Genomic DNA, 23953 nt, shown 5'->3' on the forward strand with positions numbered 1-23953 from the left:
CTAAGAAAGGAAAGAATAAATGTAATCACCAACAAGGCCCCATGTATTTGGTGAAGGAGAAACTGGAAAATTCTCCTATTCAAACAGTTCTGATGGGGCAGCTAGGTGGCACACTGGATAAAGCATCAGCCCTGGATTCAGGAGGACCTGAGTTCAAATCCAACCTCAGTCACTTGACAATTAACTAGCTGTATGACCTTGGGCAAGTCACTTAACCCTTATTGCACCACAAAAAAAAAAAGAAAGAAAAGTCAAACAGCTCTGACAAGTGATCTTTTTGCCTTTTCTTTGTAGGGCTGAGGCTTCTACCTCACATCCTGCAGCCTCCTCAGTGTGGCCCCATTTACCCTCCCCCTAGTTTTCTCACACCCCTTTGTGTTGTCTTGCCCTGTTGGAATATAAACTCCTTGAAGGCAGGCATTGTCTTGTATTTGTATCTTTGGTGGTTTGGCACAGTGCCTGGAACCTAGTAAGTGTTTAATAAATGGTTTATCTCTCTATCAGAAAATAGTAGGGAAGTAGAGACATTAGCTGGTTGGGACGACTCAGAAAGGCTTTAGAAAGGAAATAGGATTGATTCCCCACTTGAAGCATATAGCATCGTGTATATCTGTCCAATGAGTCCATCCACAGACCTTGAGAAGATCATTTCCCTTCTCTGATCCTTGTAAAATGAGGTCATTTGCCTAGATGGTATGTATCTTAGGCCCTTTCCAGCTCTGAAATATATCATGCATCATCTATTTCTCTTGTAGCACAGGCCTGGGCACCTCAATAGGAATGGAGTGGTGTAGTCACGGAACCACAGAATATTAGATGTTAGAAATCACCCAGGTCAAACATTTCAGTTTACTCATGAGGAAAATGAGGCCAAGAAAAAGGAAATTACTTGCCTAAAACCACTTACTGGCTAAAGCTACCAGGGGACCCAGGACTAGAACCCAGGTCTCTTGATCCCCAGATCCAGGGCTCTTCTTATTTCATTATAGTGACACTGAGCCATGAGTTTCTTCCCAATCTCCCTGAAGCCCTTCCCTTTCTTGCAAGGGGTCCACAGGCATCGAGCTTCTCAAAGATCGCCCAAACACTCAGTGGTAAATGGAATAAACAGTATTTCCCAGCCCCACCAGGCCCCTCAGGAGAGGACCAGCTGGAGATACGGATCAGAGAGGCCTCTATCGCTCAAGGGAGTAACTTTGCCCATCTCAGAGGAAATCAGAGAGAGGAAGGAGGCCCTTCTGACCTTCCTCAGTCTTTCAATCCATCAGGCCTGTTTCTCTAGGCAGACAAGTGACCTAGAAACTGCCACCCCCACACTCAGACAAAGAGGCAGATGCCACCCACGTTTTCACCACCAGCTGGGTGGTGCAGAGGAAGCTGAAATTTCCCGGTAAGTGACCAGACTTCTTCCCAGGAGCCTACCCCCAACTCCCTTGCCCTTCCACTCCCCTAGAGAAACACAGCTTTCAACCACTCCTATCACCTGCTTCCCACCCCTACCACCTACAGCTCCCAACTCCTGACAGGGTTGGGAAGGCAGCCTATTATTCCCTGACTAAGGAGCTGTCAGTCATCCTGTGTGTTATCTTCCTTCCTTCTTTTCTCTTCCCTCTACCCTAACCCCCCCCCCTTTAATGCCTCTAGGGCAGGGAGGAAGGGGCTTGCACATGAGAAAAGATTCAAACCACATTTGCTTTCCAGTGTAGGAGGCAGCCTAGTCTATTATAAAGAACGTGGAATTTGGCTTCAGAGTACAGGCCCCAAATCCTGGTTATGCCATTCACTGTGTGACCATCAGTAAATTTTCCCTGTTTATAAAACCAGATGGTTAAACTAAGGTGCCCTCCTATGCTAGACCTATGATCTATGATCATTCAAAAGCTAAGTGAAATCCTAGATCCTCCATGAAGCCTTCCCTGGCTACTCCTTCCCTTGCCATTCTCTTTCCTATTGCTTTGTTGTTGTGGTTGTTGTAAATAGTATTTTATTTTTTCCAATTACACATAAAGATAGTTTTCAACATTCATTTTTATAAGATTTTAAGTTCCAAATTTTTCTTCCTCCCTTCCCACTCACTCCTTCCCTAAGACAGCAAGCAATTTGCTATAGGTTGTGCATGTGCAATCATGTTAAACATATTTCCACATTAGTCATGTCATGAAGGAAGAAACAGAACAAAAGGAAAACAAACAAACAAACAAAAAAAGTGAAAATCTTATGTTTCAGTCTGCATTCAGACTTCATAGTGTTGTTTTTTTCTGGATGTGGAGAGCATTTTCTATCATGAGTCTTTTGGAATTGTCGTATCACAGAGAGGAGCTAAGCCTATCACAGTTGATCGTCACACAATATTGCTGTTACTGTGTACAATGTTCTCCCGGTTCTGCTCACTTCACTAAGCATCAGTTTATATAAGCCTTTCCAGATTTTTCTGAAACCCACTTCCTTATCATTTCTTTTTTTTTTTTTTTTTAGTGAGGCAATTGGGGTTAAGTGACTTGCCCAGGGTCACACAGCTAGTACATGCTAAGTGTCTGAGGCCGGATTTGAACTCAGGTACTCCTGAGTCCAGGGCCGATGCTCTATCCACTGTGCCACCTAGCTGCCCCTCCTTATCATTTCTTATAGCACATTCTATCACTTTTATAACCAGGACCTTGTCATGTTCAATGTACCTCTGCCTTAGTTTTGCCTTTCTCATTATACTAAAAATTCTTAGACAAGGATGTGTGTCTTATATTTCTTTTATGTCCCTCCACATTACAATGGTCATGGGGTTGGAATTATAGTCCTGGGTAAGTACCAGCTTAGGGTCATAGATATAAAGTCTGACAATAAATACACCTGGAAACTTTTGGAAGCTCTAAAGTCCTCTCTCCTGCTCTTTTTCCGACTCTTGCTTGATAGGGAATATGGCAGCATTCAAGGGTTTACTGGGTATCTGGGACTAGGATTGCTAAAGCAACCAAGGAAAGGTCCTTGGAAAAGGAGAATAACAAGGAAAAATTAAAGGGAAGTGGGAATCTAGGGGAAGGTGGAAGGATGGGCTAAAGTGGACCTCAACTCTGCTCTCAGTCTACAGCCCAAGGGTGCTGGAGGGTATCCAAAGATGGAGTATGCTAATAAATTGGAATTAAAACCCACCTCTTGCTAGTATGTCTCCTCCCCAAACTACCCTGTATTTATTTAGTATATATTCTATATATGTATACATATTACCTCTCCATTAGATTATAAGATCCTAGAGGGTAAGCATTTTTTCACTTCTGTCTTTGTATTCTACTTATTTAGGATACATAGTACCTGGCAAATAGTAGGCACTTAATAAATGTTTGATGATTGGTGGATTGACTAATGCATATATCCCTGAGCATGTCTGAGGGAAGGACTAAGGAGGCCTGCCCCCCTGAGTCCTTCTTCCAGCTCTGGGCTAGCTAGCCAAGTGGTAAGAAGAGCCACTGCCACTGGATATACCCAACCCCTTTTGCCACCCCCCCCAACCCTAGAGAGTCCCAGAACCCATATGGCCTTAACCCTTTGCCTTCCCCCTCTTTTTTTTTTTTTGTGGGGCAATGGGGGTTAAGTGACTTGCCCAGGGTCACACAGCTAGTATGTGTCAAGTGTCTGAGGCCGGATTTGAACTCAGGTACTCCTAAATCCAGGGCCGGTGCTCTATCCACTGTGTCACCTAGCTGCCCCCTTCCCCCTCTTTCTTAAATGCTTATCTGTCCATAGGGTTTGGATGAAATGAGAATCAAGAACTCCATTTTTTTTTTCTGATGAGATGGAGGGCTACCAGACCTCTCACCATTTCCCTAGCCACTGACTTATAAGATCCTCCACGTCTTACCATCATTGGCCAGCAAACTCCCAGCACTGTTAAGTAACTCAGGTCACTTAACTATTTAAGTAACCAAAGGATCTCTGAGTTTTAATCACTGTACCCCAATGATACCCCGGCCTTTCCATTTGTCCAATGGCTGAACCTCTTTTATGTACCATCTCCATAGGTTAGAGTGAGATCCCTAAGAGTTGGGACTTCTCTTTTTTTTCCTATTTATATCCCTTATCCTTAGTAAAGTACTTGGGACATTCATTTTTCATTTCCCATTTCATTCCTTCACTCAATCATTCATTTTAGTAGGGACAGTTGCAGAAAAAAGTCTATAGCTAATGCTGCCTTCCTCACCCCGACCCTTGACATAAATAGCTTTTAGTACTACCCCTTAGTGAGTCTTGTTATCTGAGGAGTCTCTGGGTATCTGGTTATCTTTAAGGCTCTATAAAGGACCATGAGAGGTACTGGTGGTCAGAACACCTGTAACCATCAAACTTCATCCAAATACCCAATAAGCTCATGATCTCCCCAACTAAACTTCTTTAACAAGTCAAAATAAAACTCAAATATTTATTAAATGCCTACTTTGTGCAAGGCACCACGCTGGGCAAAATAGTCACTGACACTGAATTAAGCTAGACATGCCACCCACCCCTGCTCAACATTACCTCCCCACACACTTACGTGAGGGGCTTCTCCAGGCGACTCCCAGGGGACCCCACAATCTCTCCCAGAGTGCAGAAGGCCTGACCCAGGAAATCCTACAAGGACATAGAAACAGTCTGTTGTCATCCACACGCCAATTCTATCTCCAGACCTCAACTCCAGCCCCTTCTGGGACACTAGCTCACTGACAAGCTCTCTTTTATCTCTATAATTCTACAATTTCATATGCTTAGATTGTTATGTGTTGTTGTTGTTCAGTTGTTTCAGTCATGCCCAACTCTTCATGACCCCATTTGGCATTTTCCTGGCAAAGATCCTGGAATAGTTTGCCATTTCCTTCTCCAGCTCATTGACAGATAAGAAACTGAGACAAACAGGGTAAAGTGACTTCCCCAGGGTCACACAGTTAGTAAGAGTCTGAGGTCAGATTTGAACTCATCTTCCTGATTGCAGACCCGGCAATCTATCTATCCAATGTGTCACCTAGTTACCCCTACTGTTAAGTGTAAGAGGTATCGCATATTTAGAACTTTATTAAAGGTCCATTATAGGCCATCTGGTCCAAGAACCTCAAAATGAGATGGGAAAATGGAGTCCAAGAGAGATTAAATGATTTAGCCACCACAGCACAGCCAATATCAGAGCAGGATGCAAACCAAGATGCTCTGATTCCAAAGCCAGTCCTCTTTCCACTGATCACCTGGTGCCCATGTTACAAGGGAGGAACCGGAGGCTCCCAAGGGGACGTGCTTTACCAAGGCCATATAGTATGTAAATGGCAGAACTGACGTTAAAACCCAGGTCTGTTTAGACATCAGACTAGGTTGTCTCCCAGAAACCTAGTGGTCAAGGCCAAAAGAGGAGAGAGTAGGGACTTTGAATCCTAGAGGAAGTCATTTAGAGGCTGATGAAGAAGGGAGGTGGGGAACTGCCTAGATGAAGAAATTTAAGTCAAGAAGACTCATGTCGGCCCATTGTAGATCGTTGTTGCTGAGTCATTTTTCAATCATATCTGACTCTTCGTGACCTCATTTGGGGTCTTCTTGGCAAAGATACTGGAATGGTTTGCCATTTCCTTCTCTGGCTCATTTTATAGCTGAGGAAACTGAGGCAAACAAGTGACTTGCCCAAGGTCACACAGCTAGTATGTGCTTCATTTGAACTCAGGACCATCCTGTTTCCCAGGCCAGTGGTCAGTCCACTGTGCCACCTACTACCACTAACCCAGAACATTTTTTTTGCAGGACAATGAGGGTTAAGTGACTAGCCCAGGGTTACACAGCTCATAAGTGTCAAGTATCTGAGGCCAGATTTAAACTCAGGTCCTCCTGAATCCAGGACTGGTGCTTTATCCACTGCACCACCTAGCTGCCCCCAGCCCACATTTTAACAGTCATATTTTGGAGAGGAAAATAATGTTTGTGCCTGGTAAGAAGCTGATGACTCTTTATATAAGCACACACAGCTACCAGGTAACACATGGTCCCTGCCTCAGTGAGTTGAGTTGAGTCTAGTAGGGTAGATAAGACATAAATAAATAGTTATGATACAATAATAATAGCTAACCCATAGCACTAAACAGCAGTGTGCTGTTAAATGTTTAATAGCTGACTGCTAAAAAATATATGCATGACATACTTTTACATTAAATTTGCATTATTAACATTTTCTCCATTATCCTCTTAAGTCTAGACAACCAACAAAATAAATCCAGTCCTGTTTTGTAGCATTTGCCTATTTCTGATGCTCACATTCAAAATTTAACACTTGGCTCTTATGAATTAGCACAAACTAGCTCCATCACTCCCCTGCTGTTAAGATTTACTGAGGGGGCAGGAGATGGTGTAGAGGATAAAGCACCGGCCCTAGATTCAGGAGGACCTGAATTCAAATCCAGCCTCAGACACTTGACACTTACTAGCTATGTGACCCTGGGCAAGTCACTTAACCTTCATTGCCCCACAAAAATAAAATAATAATAATAATAATAACAATAACAATAACGATAATAAAATGAGATTTACTGAGCATGAGGGCCAGCTAGGTGGCACAGTGGATAAAGCACTGACCCTTGATTCAGGAGGACCTGAGTTCAAATCCAACCTCATACACTTGACATTTACTAGCTGTGTGACCCTGGGCAAGTCACTTAACCCTCACTGCCCTGAAAAAAAAATAAAAAAGATTTGCTGAGTTTGGAAAAAATAAAGTATTGGTTTTTTAAATCTGCTGAGTGTTTTACATATGCTACTTCCCACAAAGTGGACCAAGATTGGTGCATGAGAAAGCTACAGAAGAGAGGAAGTACAAAGAGAGCTGGGAGAAATAACTTTGGATGGGGGGCTGTGCCCAAAGATATACATCAAATAATCAAGAACGATAATCAATAATCAAATTTATCAAGCAGCTACTATGTGTCAGGCAGTCACTGGGGATATAAAAAGAGACAAAAGATGCTACTTGCCACATCAATAAAGGTTTCATAGATGATGTGGCATTACGGCTGAGCCTTGAGTGGTCGGCAGAAATTCAACTAGTAGAGATATTTGGGGGCTAGGAGTCAGTGATTGAGATGAAGAAGAGAGGAGTCTCAGGTATGGATAAATGGTTTAAGCAAAACAGGGGCAGGAAAGCTCTTAAAATGTTCCAGGTGGGGCAGCTAGGTGGCACAGTGGATAAAGTACTGGCCCTGAATTCAGGAGGACCTGAGTTCAAATCCGGCCTCAGACACTTGACACTAGCTGTGTGACCCTGGGCAAGTCTCTTAAACCTGTTTGCCCCCATTTCATCATCTGTCAAATGAGCTGGAGGAAATGGCAAACCACTCCAGTATCTTTGCCAAGAAAACCCCAAATGGGGTCATGGAGAGTAGGACAGGACTGAAACAACTGAACAACAACAAAGTTAGTGCAGTATAGTACATAGTAGGTGTTTAATAAATGTTTTGTTCCCTTCCCCTTTTCCTTCTCCTAGATTGTGGGAGGCCTTGAACGCCAGGTTAAAGGGTTTGGACCTGGCACTCAATAAACATTTCAGAAACCAGCAAAGCAACAACCTGATACTCACATGTTTGGAGAGATCAGGGCTCTTAGAATCAACATCATACCTGTGAGGAGGGGGGACACAGACAAAGAAAGAGCAATGAGGATAGGCCCAGGTCAACCTTGCTATGCCCTGTTCTCAGAAGACCACTCAAGGAAGTCGCCTCCTTATAAAGCCCAAAGACTACACTCTCCCGCTATATAGTTGGTATTTTAGCCAGTGGGATACAGTCTTTCCCTTCAATCCCTCCAGGTCCCAATGCTTGCTTCCAGCCTCAGATTGATGAAGGACAAAGTGAACACCCCCCACACCTTTTTCTAAGAGTCTGCACTCCCTCCTTCACACACTCGAGAGCATCCCTCCCTTCTCCCTCTGTCCCATCTCCGGAGACCCATCCCTTTCGTTCCCTGTAACCAAATCCTGGATCCAAGCCCTGGAGAGCACCCATCAAGAAACAGACTCATCAGCTTCTCACCAGGCACAGGCATTCTTCCTCTCCAAAATGTCACTGTTAAAACGTTGTGGGTTTTTCTTTCTTTCTTTCTGATTTAATGTTAAACATCGACAATGGGCTGATAGGAATATTCTTGCCTGAAATTTCTAAATCTGGAAAGTTTCCCACCTCCCCCTTCATCAGCCTCTAAATGATTTCCTGTGGGTTCCAAAGCCCCCACTCTGTTCTTTTAACCTTTGTTCTCTCTCTATCCCCCGTCAAAATATCAAATCATAGATTTAGAGGGAGCTCAGAGGCTGTCCAGTCTCATTTTACAAATGAAGAAACTGAGACCTGGGAAGTTTAGGTGACTCACCCAAGGTCACACAGCAATTAATATCAGGTTCAGGATTCAGAACCAGGTCCTTTGGCCCCAGAGGCAGTGTCCTTTCCACTGTACCTGGCTATTCCTACTACCCAGTAGGGTGCTCTCAAAGACTCTGAGAAGTACCCCCTCATAAGCACACCTTCCTACTTCATTAGCACACCTACTTACAGTCCTCACGTAACCTCAGGCCAAAGGGATGAATCCCTTATGAGGCTGGAAATGCATCAATCAGGATTGATTTCTCTTGTCAGGAGTATTTCATTTCAAAAAAAAAGATTTAAGGCATTCAATGTCTCCATTAGGGGTCTTTGGTTACCAAGAGTAATCACTGACCGTCAATTTATTGATCATTAGCTAGTCCAATTGAGAAACTGATTATTAATTACCCAGAAACTCTGTCTCTCTGGTTTTTCATTTGTCAGACACCCAAGGGATGAGAAGTGGGGAGAGATCTCCAGCTTGGGCACAAATAAGACCACTAGTTACCCTATCCCTTGGTTTCTTCCTTCCTACCCACACAATCCCTCCTCCCCAACATACACTCACACACCCACATACATTCACACCAACACACACCCACATACAGAACCCAGAAGGCTGATCCTGAGACTAGAGCAGCAGACCTAACTGTTTCTCACACTTACAGATCGAATCTGATGTTCTGTTTCTCCTCAAAGAAATAATCCAGTATAAATTTGCGCACGAAGTCTGGATTCAGCGTGTTGTCAATCACTTCTGTTCTTCCAAACTGCAAGAAAAATCAGTGTCAGCTTCTGGAAAGTATCTATTTTTTAAACTGTACCTGTGATTTTTATCAGTATAGGAGTTTTCTGAGAGGAATTTCATCTACTGAGGCAGATGGGTACCTTCTTTACACCACACCTGGTTATCTTAGAGTTGCCTGGGGTCCTGAGAGGTTAAGTGATTTGTTCAAGGTCAATGTGTGTAGAGGACAGGCTTGGCTCTGAAAATGCTCTGTATCAACTGCTCCACTGTGTCTCTCTCTTCATGATAGAAAGGAGGAGGAGCTAAAGGAGGATAATGGATGACTGATGATAATAAAGTGGACCATAAGAGATTTGAAAAGTATCCTCAAAAAAAACCCACCTAAAATATTAACAAAACAGGGGGCAGCTAGGTGGTGCAGTGGACAAAGCACCGGCCCTGGATTCAGGAGGACCTGAGTTCAAATCCAGCCTCAGACACTTGACACTAGTTGTGTGACCCTGGACAAGTCACTTAACCCTCATTGCCCTGCATAAATAAATAAATAAGTAAATTGATAAAGACTGAATGAATAAATAAAATTTTAAAAGTTAAAAAGATATATTATCAAAACAGATCCCATCCCCTTCAATGTGGCTATATCAAGATTAACACATTTTCACTGAAAAGGAGGAAGAGAACTAACAGACATTTTTAGAACACATGATACACAAGTAAAAACTGCAGAAATGCTTTGGGAACAAGCAGACATCCCTCCACTGACCACTAGTAAAGGCTGACAACAGCTGCACGTGGTTAGATTTGTCAAACAGAAATGAAAGTTGTTTGCCTCCAGATGGAGCCTCTGAAATGGCCAAGATCCAAGAGCAGAATCAAAGGGCTCTCCATGGGTGACATCGGCATGAACTCAACCAACAATATGTGGACAAAGAAGCGTCAAACAAATGGACAAGTCATGCAAATTTGTTTGGGGAAATGGAAGGGTTTTCAATGGCAATTCAAGACCAAGTCACTGCCACCAAAAATTACTAATGGGCTTTCCTATAGAAGGCTGCACCAAGGGAACACATCTCTCTAGGCTGCAAAGATTTAGCTCCTACTGAATACCTAGCATGCCATGACCTGGTGGCTAGAATAAATACATCAGTACAGTAGCTCACTATCTTTTCATGGACTGGCAGATGTTGTTGTTACTCAGTTGCTTCACTTGCGTCTGACTCTTCATGACCCCATTTGAGATTTTCTTGGCAAACATAGTGAGTTAAAATCTGGCCTCAGATACTTACTTAACTGGGCAAGTCACTTCACCCTCATTGCCTCAGTTCCTCATCCGTAAAATGAGCTGGAGAAAGAATTGGCAAACCACTCCAATATCTGACAAAGAGTCAAACCCAACTCAACGATAACTTATAGGCAGATAGGTGTTACACTGGACTTGGAATCAGGGAGACCCATCTTTATGAATTCAAATATGGTCTTAGACACTTACTAGCTGTATGACCCTAGATAAGTCACTTAACCCTGTTTGCTTCAGTTTCTCTTCTGCTAAATGAGCTGCAGAAGGAAATGACAAACCTCTCCAGTATCTTTGCCAAAAAAACTCCAAACAGGGTCACAAAGAGTTGGACATGACTGAACAACAACAAAAGTGGTGGAAGTGTTCCTGAACATGTGCAATAATATTGATAGCAGCTTTTTTGTGGTGACAAAGAACTCGAAATTGAAGGGATGTCTATTAAATGAGGAATGGCTGAACAAGTTATAGTATATGAATGTGATGGAATGTTGTTGTGTAGTAAAAAATAATGATGAAGGGGATAGTTTCAGAAAAAACGGGGCGGGGGGGGGGCAGCTAGGTGGCACAGTAGATAAAGCACCAGCCCTGGATTCAGGAGTACCTGAGTTCAAATCCGGCCTCAGACACTTGACACATACTAGCTGTGTGACCCTGGGCAAGTCACTTAACCCCCATTGCCCCACAAAAGAAAGAAAGAAAGAAAGAAAGAAAGAAAGAAAGAAAGAAAGAAAGAAAGAAAGAAAGAAAGAAAGAAAGAAAGAAAGAAAGAAAGAAAGAAAAACCTGGGAAGACTTTTATGAACTGATGCAAAGTGAGGTAAGCAGAACCAGGAGAAGAATTTATACAATAGCAGAAATCCTGTGGAGATAATCAACTTTGAAAGACTTAGTAACTCTCATCAACCACAATTCCAAGAGACTCATGATGAACATGCTATCTCCATCTCTGTGTAGAGTACAGCTGGATTCAGGTGCAGACTAAAACATAGTTTCTCTATTTCTTTTTTTTCCTTTAAAAAATGGAACATAGCTAATGCAAAAATTTGTTTTGCATGATTACACATACTTGTAAATTTTTTGCTCTTCTCAGTGGGTGCTATGAGAGGAGGAGGAGGAGGAGGAGGGAGAGAATTTGGAACTGAAAATAAAATAAAATTGAATTTTTTTGAAAAAAGGAAGTGGTTCTGAGCATAGGTCTACTGAAAGTCAGACTTCTTTCTTCTATGTCCTGCTGCTTTGGGTAATGTGGTATAGTTTAAATAACATGGGCTCAGTGGATGGACAGATGAATGGAATAAGCATTTAATAAGCACCGACTCTGTGCCAAGCACTGTGCTAGGTGCTTTACAAATACTATCTTATCTGATCCTCAGTGCAATCGTCTTAGGTAGGTGCTTCTACCGGACCCATTTTACAGATGGGGAAACTGAGGCAAGCAGAGGTCAAATGACTTGCCCAGGGTCACATAGCCAGTGAATATCTGAAATCAGATTTGAACACAGGTCTTCTTGATTCCAGTCCCAGTGCCAATTAGTTAAGTGAGCAGGAGCAAGAACAAATTTTACACACAATGACCACACTAATGTAAAGGAAATCAACATCAAAAGACATCAGAACTAGTATCAATATAATCACCAATAAATACTACAGAGTACTGAGGGCAAAAGATGCCTCCCACCTCTTGGCAGAAAGGTAGAAGGAACTATACAGGTGCAGAATGGTCATTGGATTGATCTGTTTTGCTTTTGTGTACTTATATGTTGCAAGGTAGGGTTCTATTGGTAGAGTTGCTGCAAAATGATGGCATTATTAAAAACAATGTTATTGTTTTTCAGCGATGTCTGACTCTTTGTGACCCAGTTTGGAGTTCTGTGACCCAGTTTGGAGTTTTCTTGGCAAAGCTACTGGGGTGCTTTGTCATTTCCTTCTTCAGCTCATTTCACAAATGAGGAAACCAAAGCAAACAGGGTAAAGTGACTTGCCCAAGGTAATGCAGCTAGTAAATGTTTGAGGCTATATCTGAACTCAGGAAGAGGAGTCTTCCTGACTCCAGACCCAGCACTCTATCCACTGCGCTACCTATCTGCCCATAATAAAAAAATACCATCAATTAAACATTTATATTAAAGAAAAAAGAAAGAATACAGGACCCACCTTGTATGAATCTCATCGCTTCTCTAGGCTTGTTTCCTGATTTCCCATCTCCCCCACTCTACTGAAACCACTCTCTCACTTTGTAATCACCTATTTACTATAATAAATTTATCTGCCTAAAAGTTAAAGGCAACTTAATACGTCTTATTTTGTATCATACTTGTCTTTTGCTTTGTATAGGGTGTACACTCTTGATAATACATAGAATGTCAGAAAGTGATTATTCTCCCCGATCTCTGCCAACCACCACCTTCTTCTAAATATTCTTTCCTTCCTTGGTTTAAGAGAATACCATACTCTCCCAGGTTCTAACCCTTAAATTCCTCCTTTCTGTTTCCTTCTTCATCAGCATCTTATTTTTTTCCTACTTCTGTAGAGTGAATGTACTCTTCTCATCTCTCACCACACTTTCTCCCTATTCAACATCATTCAATGTCATGGCTTCAAATGTCACCCTGATGCAAACAGACTTCCAACTCATTATCTCTAATCTACATCTTTCTCTGAACTACACAGAACCACATTTCCAACTGCCAGCAGAACATCACTGGGGTGCCTCACTGGCACCTCAAAACCAAGCATTTTTTCTTTTTCTTTTTTATATAAAACATTACCATATTAGTCATTTTGTACAAGAAAACTTGAATAAAAGAATAAAAATAAAAGAAAGTGAAAAATAGCATGCTTCAGTCTGTGTTCCATCAATATCTTTCTTTGGAGGTGCATAGTATGTTTCATCAATAGTCCTTTAGGATTGTTTTGGATCATTGCATTGTTGAGAATAGTTAAGTCATTCACAGTTCTTCATCAAAGAATATTGCTGTCTCTGTACACAATGTTCTCTTGGTTCTACTCACTTCACTATACATCAGTTCATGCAAGTCTTTTCAGGCCTTTCTGAAATTATCCTGCTTTTCATTTCTTATAGCACAATAATAATTCCATAGTCATCATATACCACAGCTTATTTTGTCATTCCCCAATTGCAAGGATATTTTCTTTTCCTTTGCTCCTTCCAATTCTGATTTTGTTCCTTGTTAGCAGAACCACCATTCATTCAGTCTCCCATATTTGCAACTTTGCTATTATCCTTTGACACCTCTTCTCTCTCACCCTTTATATCCAATTAATTATTAAATCCTATTGAAATCAACACTGAGCTATATCTCCAAACAGTCACCTTATCTCTAGTCCTCTGACTAGCACAGGACCACATCACAATCTTCCAGTACCACTGCAATAGCCCCTAACCTGACTTCCTGCCTAGAAAAATTAATGCAAGGAAGCAAACTTGACCCCACTGGAATTGCTAAGCCTTGGTGGGATGAGCCCCATGACAGAAATATGGCCCTGGGAGGGAATATCTTATTTTTAAGAAGGGAGCATAGTGGGAGCAGATTAAGAAAATAAACCCATATGTGAAACTGGGAACCACAGTAAGGAAAGCATGGTGGGAAATATTTGAGTAAAGATCAACAAAAGTGATTTCTGTGATAGGACTAAACTACAGAGCACCTATACAGAAAAGGCAAATAGATAAATTGAGGAATCAAAATGAAGTAGTGATAGGGCACTTCATTTAATCAGAATCCATCTGTTAGAATTCTGTGCCAAAAGCAGAGCAGCCAAAAAATCTTTTCTTTTTCGTTTCTTTTCAATGAACAAAAAATCTATTTTCTCTTCCCCCATTGCAAAGAAACTGAACAACAAAGCCCTTATAAACAATTATGAGCAGTTAAGCAAAACAAATTCCCATATTCAGCCAACAGCTTTTTCACTTGCTTTCATGATAATTTTGCCTGATAATGGAGGATTCTCCTCTGGATCTGATTTTCTCACCAACAGAGAAGCACTGGCTTGTGAGGGAGAAATAGCTGGAATCTTTTGGGGAAGTAATTACTCCCTCCTAGAGTTTTTGATAGAAGGAGAGGCAAGCCCAGGATAGTCTTATGGGAAACCTGCATTTGTGGAGGTTTGATTTCACAGGATTTAGAGGAAGGATCCCAAGGTCCTGCTTTAGGTCATGGGATAGAGCTAAAATTCTATAGAGGAAGCCACCCCCAGAAGGATGGAAAACTCTCAAGAATGAAATGATGAAATTCCTGAGATGCAAAGGGAAGCAATTCTAATGAAGAGAAAAATTTGCCTGAGAAGGCTGATATGCTTTGCAAGGAGAACTCATCAACCAATTTAGACTCTTCAAAGACATGAACATTAGATGGAAGTGAAGTCAGTCAACAGGATGAATACTAAAGCATAGTATGGTGCCTCAGAAGATGAAATGAACAACACAATGATCCAAGACAATTCTGAAGGATTTATGGTGAAAGGTTCTGTCCATCTCCAAGAGAAAGGACTGGTGGAGCCTAAATGAAAATTGAAGATACTTTTTCTTTGCTTTCTTTTTCTTAGTTTTTTTTTTCCTGTGTTTTCTTTCATTCACAGCATGACTTACATGGAAATGTGCTTTGCATGACTACACATGTATAACCTATGTCAAATTCCTTGCCTTCTCAGTGGGAGGGAGAAGGGAAAGAGAGAATTTGGAACTCAAAATTTGAAAAAAAAAAAGAATGTTAAAATTGTTTTTACATACAATTGGAGAAAATGAAATATTAAATTTTTTAAAGAAACATAAATAAGAAAAAGGTGAGCTGAAGCTGATAAGAAAAGGGAAGAATACTACAAAGCTTTTTTTTTTTTTTTGCTTTTTGTGGGGGAGATGGAGGGGGAGGGAAGGGAATACTTAGCACAGTGTCTGGCATATCATAGGCACTTAATAAATGTTTCCTGATTGATTCAAAGTACCTAAAATGTGGGAAAGAGGATGATGAAAGGACAGGACCACTGCTTGGGGTAGATGGGACAATGCCAATTGACAATAGAGAGAAGACAGAGCTGCTCATTTTTCTTCTTTATCTGCCCAGGAAAATGACCTTTAGACTGGAAAGGACAGTACAAAAATGGCTTCTAGAGAGTTGATATCCAAGATAAGTCAGGAGATAGTAAGAGAGCACTTAGCTGCCTTTGCTGAAATCAAGTCACCCACCCCAGCTGAGCTACATTCTCAGCAATTGGAAAAAAAAAGTAGATATAATATTGGAACCACTGTCACTAGTATTTAAATGATCATGGAGAATATGAGAGGTATGAAAAGATGGGAGAAGGATGAATGTTGTCCTAGTTTTCAAAAATGAGAAGAGAATGGGATTTCGAAATGATAGGCCAGTGAGCTTGACTTCAATTTCTGGGAAAATTCTATAATGTATTATTCGAGTAATAAAATACAAACTGTAGAGGAAAGGTAGTGATCACAAAAAAGCCCCAGGACTTCATCAAAAGTAGATCATGCCAAATTGACCTTATTTCTTTTTTTACTGGGGGACAGGGTTACTAAACTGGTATGGTTAAGAGAATTCTGGAGATAGAATTCATACAAATTTTAACAAAGCTTTTTATTGAGTAACTCATACTATTCTTGTGGACAAGATGAAGAGATATGGATGGTGGTGTGATGGTCAATATTTAACAACCTGTTCTCCAAAAAAAAAAATGCAATACACTTTTAAGTTCAATTTTCATTATTAACATTTTCTCCATTACTTTCTTTTTTTTGTTTTTTTTTAAAGTGATATTCTTTTTTTTTTTTTTTTTTTTTTAGTGAGGCAATTAGGGTTAAGTGACTTGCCCAGGGTCACACAGCTGGTAAGTGTTAAGTATCTGAGGTCGGATTTGAACTCAGGTCCTCTCTCCATTACTTTCTTAAGTGTAGAGTACAATAATTCAAGCCCCAATTTGTAGCATTTGTTAACGTCCAGGGTGCAAATGCTCACCCTGAAAATTTGATAATTGACTCTTGCAAGCTGATATGAGCAAGATCTTCCACCATACCCTTGGATATGTGCCAAATAGTACAATTAGATTCTGAATTAAGTGAATTCTGGAACTCAAAGAGTATTCATTAATGGTTGCATTGTCAACTTGGATTCCCTGGTCCTGTGCTACTGCACGGGGCGGGGGGGGGGGGTGTGTGTGAAGCAATTGGGGTTAAGTGACTTGCCTAGGGTCACACAGCTAGTAAGTGTCAAGTGTCACTGGGTTAAGTGACTTGCCCAGGATCACACAGCTAATAAGTGTCAAGTTAAGGCCAGATTTGAACTCAGGTCCTCCTGAATCCAGAGCCAGTGCTCTATCCACTGCGCCACCTAGCTGCCCCTGCACATTCTTAATATTGATTTGGATTAAAGCACATAATACAAAGCCAGGAGGATGAGCTAACATGCTAGATGACAGAAGTCAGGATCCAAAAGTTGTTGATAGGATGGAAAATTGGATAGTGTTTCATAAGATGAAATTTGGGAGAGATAAATGTAAAGTCTTATAAGTGAGTTCAAAAAATCAACTTCACAAGCAACAAAACAGGGGGCAGCTAGGTGGTGCAGTAGATAAAGCACTGGTCCTTGATTCAGGAAGACCTGAGTTCAAATCTAGCCTCAGACACTTGACACTTAATAGCTGTGCATGATCCTGGGCAAGTCACTTAACCCTCATTGTCCCACAAAACAAAAACAAGCAACAAAACAGAAAAGACATGGTTGATTAGACAGGAATCAGTTTGAAAAGGAAAATCTGAGGGTCTTAGTGGACCACAATCTCATAGAATCAGCAATGAGAAAGAAATGAGATCTTGCACTGCATTAAGAAAGTCATAACTTTCAGGCATAAGGAGTCAATGGTTGTGCTGTACAGTGTACCCTGGTAGACCCCACATTGAGTATCATATTCAGTTCTGGACACTACATTTTGAGAAAGGCATTGATAAGCCAGAGAGTATCCAGATCAGCAAAGGAACTTGAGTCTGTGTTACCTGAGGATTAGTTGAAGGAACAGGGGATGTTTAATTTGAGAAGAAAAAACTCAGGGGATGTGATAACTATCTTTGAATAGCTGAATGATAGTCCATGGCAGAGAGGGGCTGAGCTTGTCCTATTTGGTCCCAGATGGTAGAAGTAAGAGCAATAGGAGCAAATTTTAAAAGGTAAATTCAGATCATCAAGAAAAATAGATCAATCATAAGACCCTGGAGAGGTCCTGGGCTACCCCTCATTGGAGGTCTCCAAGCAAAGATGGGACAATCAGTTACTTACAAGGTGTCTTATGGTGGGAATGCTTTGGGGGAGGAGCATGGGTCAAAATACACTTCCCCTCCAACTCTGACAGTCTATGGTTTGGGGATTCTTTGTTTCCCCCAACTAGTTCTTGATCTTCTACCACATTAATCTTCCTTAAGTATAGTCTAGTCACATTACCCTTCTGCACAAAAATATTCAGTGGTTCCCCATTGTCTGTCAAATAAAATTAAACCTCTTTTGCTTACTTTTCAAAGTCCTAGTTTTACAGCCTTATTTCAAAGTACTTTCTTCTCTCTCCTAGAGCTCCAGCCAAACTTTTGGACTCTATTGCCCTTTCTTTTTCCACCTGCAAGGTATTGCTATTCCCCATATGCCTGGAGCCAGGAAGACTCAGATTCCTGAGTTCAAGTCCAGCCTTATACATTCATTAGCTCTGTGGCCCTGGACCGGTCACTTCACCCACTTTCCTTAGTTTGCTCATCTGCAAAATGAGCTGGAGAAGGAAATGGCAAACCATTCCAGTATCTGACAAATAACTTATAGGCAGCTAGGTGGTGCACTGGGCTTGGAATCAGGAAGACTCATCTTCATGAATTCAAATATGGCCTTAGATACTTACTAGCTGTGTGACCCTAGACAAGTTAACCCTGTTTGCCTCAGTTTCTCATCTTTCAAATGAGCTGCAGAAAGAAATGACAAACCTCTCTGGTATCTTTGCCAAGAAAACCCCAAATGGGGTTACAAGGAGTCAGACACGATTGAAACAACTGAACAGCAGCATCCTTCCACCCACCCCATTCTCCTATTTCACTGTGAATTCCTAGCCATCTTTTAAGGTCCAATTCAAATGTTGCCATTTCCATGAAGTCTTCCCAGATCCCCAACACTTAACCATAGTATCCTTTACCCCTTAGACATGGCTTTATCAAATCTTTTGTGACCTGATCTCAGGATCACTGGATCTCAGGATCCCAGATTTAAAGAAAGAAAGAAAGGACCTCAGAAGCCATTTAGTCCAACCCCCCTCATTTTATGGATGAGGAAATTGACTCAGGGAGGTAAAGTTTACTTGTAAATGGTCACCCAGGTAGTAGACATAAGAAGCACGATTTGAACCTGGATCTCCTGACTCCAGAGCCATGCTACATTGTAGTTCATAGGATCATAGATTTAAAGCTGAAGGGTAGTCCCAGAAACTATCTAGTCCAACCACCTCATTTGACAGATGAGGAAACTGAGGCCCAAAGTGATATGCTTGAAGTTATACAGGTAGGGAGCAACAGAATTAGCACCCAGGACTCCTGACTCTAAATCCAACACTCTTTCCACTGTTGAAGAAAGACAATAATTTGGCTTCAGAATTGAATCAGTATAAAAGAAAGCATCAATGGTGCAATGGTATCAAGAGATCTTGAGTTCAAATCCTAGCTCTGCTGCTTACCACCTGTGTGACCTTAGAAAAGTCACCTCTCCTCCATGGCCCTCAGTTTTCTCAACAGTTACAATAAGAGGGTTGAATGAGCTGATGCTCAAGGTCTCTTCTAGGGGGCAACTAAATGGAACAAAGGATAAGAAGCCTGGAGTGAGGAAAACCTGAGTTTAAATCCAGCCTTAGATACTTATTAGCTGTGTGATCCTGGGCAAGTCACTTAACCTCTGTTTGCCTCGGTTCTCTCATCAATAAAATTGTGAATACCAAATGAGATAAAATTCATAAAAATGGCACCATGCCTGGCACATAGTAGGTGCTTAATAAATGCTAGTTTCCTTCCTTTCTGTTCTTTATCCTATGATTATATAAAGTTGGGTTCCTGTCTTCAGGCCAGTTAGAAATTAGACACCACTAGGCTGATGAAAAGGTTCGTGATAGTGAACAGCAGCCTGGTATATGCACGCAATGCTTTTAACCATCCCAAGCTTCCCATTCAAAGACATCTTTTTTTTTTTTTTAAAACAACCGATTCCCAATAATGATAAATGGTCGTGATGCCTTTCTGACATCTCAAACCTGATGTCCAGTAGACTTTTTAAACTCAATATGTCCAAAATAGAACTCATTATCTTTGCCCCTAAACCCTCCCTCCACCCCCACCTTCCCCATTACATAGAGGACAACACCATCCTTCCAGTCCCTCAGGCTCCCAACCTTGGAGTCATTCTGGATTCCTCACTATCTCTCACCCTTGAACATCCAAGCGGTTGCCAAGGCCCATCAATTTCACCTAAGAAACATCTCTCTAAACTGCATCCTTCTCTCCCCTGAAACTGCCACCTCTCTGGTGCAGGCTCTTATCAGCTTGTGCCTTGATTATTGCAATGGCCTGTTGATGGGTCTGCCTGCCTGAATCTCTTCCCACTCCAATCCATCCTCCATTAAGCTACTAAAGTGATTTTCCTAAAATGAAGGTCTAATTATGTCACCTCCCCTCACACATACCTTAAAAAATCCCATTGGCCTCCAAAAGCAAATAGAAAATGCTCTGTTTGGCATTCAAAACCCTTCGGAACCTAGACCCCTCCCTCCTTTCCGTCTTCTGACACCTTACTCCCCAACATGTACTCTCTGATCCCGTAACAGTGGCCTCCTGGCTGTTCCCATCTCAGATCTGGGCATTTTCTCTGTCTGTCCCCCATACCAGGCACCCTCTTCCCTCATTTACTCCAGCCACTGACCTTTCTGGCTTCCTAAAATTCCCAACTAAAATCCTATCTTCTACAGGAAGCCTTTCCCATCCCTTCTTAATTCCAGTGCTTTCCTTCTGTTAATTATTTCTTATTTAGCCTGAACATAGTTTGCTTTATCTATATTTGTTTGCTTGTTGTCTTCCCCCATTAGACTGTGTTCCTGGAAGGCAGAAAGTATCTTTTGCCTCTTTCTGTATCCCACAATGCCTGGCAAATAAAAGGTGCTTAATAAATGTTTATAGATTGGTTCTTATAACACCACAGTCTCCTAAGAATCAAAGTTTCGGGCCATCCAACAGGCATTGCAATGGGCACTGCAGAGACATGACAGGTGCTGGCTAGCAATAATACATATTCAGTAACGACCTCTTTTGGGGGCATGCTGGCTTATGGTTCATGTGGGCTTAGGAGAGGCGACTGTGAAATTTTCAGGATGAACCTTGGAAATTGGCAAATGTACAAAGCAGCGTTTGATTTGTTGTGTTGTTGATTGTCTAGACTTAAGAAAGTGATGGAGAAAATGTTAATAATACAAGATCAACTTAAAAGTTATATTGAACATACATTTGGGGGGAAGAAATGGTTGTTAAACATTTTTTAGCACAACTTGGCCCATGAATAACAAACAACATAAAACATTCTCATGGAGGAAGCATACTGTTGGCAAAGGGATGCTATCCATCCCTTTGAGGTGGGGAAGAAGAGTCATGTAATAAAAGCAAGTGACCAACCAACCAAGAAACTTTTATTAAGTGCTTACTATGCATAAATGGGGCAGCTAGGTGGTGCCCTGGATAGAGTACAAGGCCTGAAGTCAGGAAAACCTGAGTTCAAATCTTGCCTCTGGCACTTACTAGTTATGTGACCTTAGGCAAGTCACTTCGCCCTATTTGCCTCAATTTCCTCATCCATCAAATGAGGAAGGAAATGGCAAGCCACTCCAGTATCCTTCCCAAGAGAACCCCAAATGGAGTCATGACGATTACTTATTTATCTATTGGACATTTCAAAATAGATATCCCAAAGACCTCTCGAATTTAACATATCCAAAAACTTATTATCTTCACCCCACTCCCCCAAACACTCCCCTCTTCCAAACTTCTCTATTTCTGTCAAAGGCACCCCTATCCTTCCAGTCTCCCAAGGTTTCTGCTTTTTCTTGGACTTCTCAGCTGTCAAATCTTTCGGTTTCCACCTTTACCACCTCTCTCATGTCTCATCCCTTCTTTTTACTCACACAACCATCGCCTTAGTTCAGCCCTCATTGCCTTTCACCAAAATTATTGAAGCCACTTCCTAATTGGTCTCCCTGTCTGAATCTCTCACCACTCCAATCCAGCCTAGACATAACTGTCAAAGAAATTTTCCTTAAGGGCAGATCTGACCACGTGTCTCCTATACTCAATCAACTCCAGTGGCTTCCTTTTATTTCTAGGATACAATATAAACTCTGCTTCTAAACCTCTTAACCACCTGGACTCAACCTTGCAGCCTCAGTAGATCCCTCCAGAACTCTTAAATACAGCCAAGCTGCCTAGAGGAAGCTAAGTGGAACAATGCACAGAGCACTGGACTTGGCGTCACTAAGGCTCAAGTTGAAATCCAACTTTGGATTTTTGCTGGATATTTGACTCTGGGCAAATCACCTTAACTTCTGTCTGCCTCAGTTTCCTCACCTGTAAAATGGAAATAATTATAGCACCTACCTCCTAAGGTTCTTGTAAGGAGTTTTAAAAAGACATTATTGGTAAAATGCTATATAAATGCTAGTTATTATTCTCAATTTCTCACATAAATGCTCCATCTCCCAAAGATTTCTTTACCCTGACTGTCCTTCATCCTCGGAATGCATTCCCTCTTTACCTCTGCCACACAGAGCCTCTCTCTTTCTCTAAGACACAGCTCACACTGTCTTCTGCATGAAGCCTTGCCTGATTCTCCCCCCCCCAACTCTGTTAGTTCTCTCCCTCCCAAACTACCTCAGAAATATTTTTTGTTGGTTTTTCAATCATTTCAGTCATGTCTGACTCTTTGTGAGCCCATTTGGGGTTTTCTTGGCAAAGATACGGGAGTGGTCTGCCATTTCTTTCTCCAGTTCATTTTACAGATGAGGAAACTGAGGCAAACAAGGTGAGGTAACTTGCCCAGGGTCACACAACCAGTAATTGTCTGAAGTCAAATTTGAACTCACGTCTTCCTGACTGCAGGCCCACTGTTCTATCCACTGCACTACCTAATTGCCCACCTCATAAATATATTTTATAATATAAATAATATGTAATATATAAATATTTATAAATAAATATTAGTGTATATTTTATAATATATACATATTTTATACTTATGCCATATATATTTATACACATATGTATTATTTCTGCCAATTAATACCTTTACAAGTAAGGACTGCTTCATTCTTTACACTTGTATCCCCAGAGCCTAAGATGCATAGCAGATAGGGCAGCTAGGTGGCATAGTGGATAGAGCACCAGCCCTGGATTCAGGAGTACCTGAGTTCAAATCCGACCTTAGACACTTAACACTTACTAGCTGTGTGACCCTGGGCAAGTCACTTAACCCCAATTGCCTTACTAAAAAAAAAAAAAAGATGCATAGCAGATGATTAATAAATTCTTACTGATTGATTGCTAAGTAGTAAGAAGATAATGAGGAGGCAGCTAGGTGGTGCAGTGGATAGAGTACCAGCCCTGGATTCAGGAGGACCTGAGTTCAAATCCAGCCTCAGACACTTAACATTTACTAGCTGTGTGACCCTGGGCAAGTCACTTAACTCCAATTACCTCACCAAAAAAAAGAAGAAGAAGACAATGACAGAAGTGAAACAGTCCTTCCCTCTAAGAACTTACATCGAAAGATAGGGAGTAAATAAGAAAGAGGTAACAAATGGATGGTCTTGATGCTCCATTGGTACCCAAAGAATCTAAAGACTTCCAGCCTTAGCTTGATCCCCTGAATGAGAATCACACTGGATGAGAACTCATGGATGGATGGCTTGCCATCATTGCCCACTTGAATGAGATGACAATTCCACCGAGTCATGATATATGTTATTTTGGCATCAAAATGCCACCCATCCCCACAATAGACTGTAAATTCCAGTAGATCAAAGACCGAATCTTATCTAAGCTTTGTATTCTCCTGTAGGGGAGCACGGTGGACTGCATCTAATAATTAATAAATATTTACTGAATCTGCATGAGGAGGTTGAACAACAATCTCTCTAAGGTCCCCTTTTGGCTCTAAAAGCAATTATGATTCTAGAATACTTTCCTGACTTGATAATTCTAAAAATTAAAATTTAATTATGATTTTATTTTAGTCAGTTTGGAGGTTATGAAACCATTATAAGACATGGGGGTCTGGTAAAATACTAAGAACTTAGAACTTCTTCATAGTAAGATGGGCCCAGTATGTCTAGTTATATATTGTTGTTTGTCCTTCATTCTTTTTTTGATCTTTTTTTTTTTTTTTTTTTGCTGAGGCAACTGGGGTCAAGTGATTTGCCCAGGGTCACACAGGCAGTAAGTGTCAAGTGTCTGAGGCCGGATTTGAACTGAGGTACTCCTGAATCC

The 23953-nt window shown here is 41.3% G+C and overlaps 1 protein-coding gene across 1 annotated transcript in view; it reads right to left on the reverse strand.

Annotated features, from left to right (window-relative positions):
- Positions 1–23953, reverse strand: part of CPNE5 (copine 5) — a 212276-nt gene that overhangs the window by 125138 nt on the left and 63185 nt on the right. The window contains exons 4-6 of the mRNA XM_043963252.1: positions 9012–9115; positions 7571–7610; positions 4523–4599 (exon numbers count right to left, since the gene is read on the reverse strand). Coding sequence (XP_043819187.1) covers positions 4523–4599; positions 7571–7610; positions 9012–9115 — 221 coding nt within the window. The remainder of the gene's footprint in view (positions 1–4522; positions 4600–7570; positions 7611–9011; positions 9116–23953) is intronic.

Source organism: Dromiciops gliroides, chromosome 4 (assembly GCF_019393635.1).
Source record: "Dromiciops gliroides isolate mDroGli1 chromosome 4, mDroGli1.pri, whole genome shotgun sequence".
In the NCBI taxonomy this organism is placed as follows: Eukaryota; Metazoa; Chordata; class Mammalia; order Microbiotheria; family Microbiotheriidae; genus Dromiciops; species Dromiciops gliroides.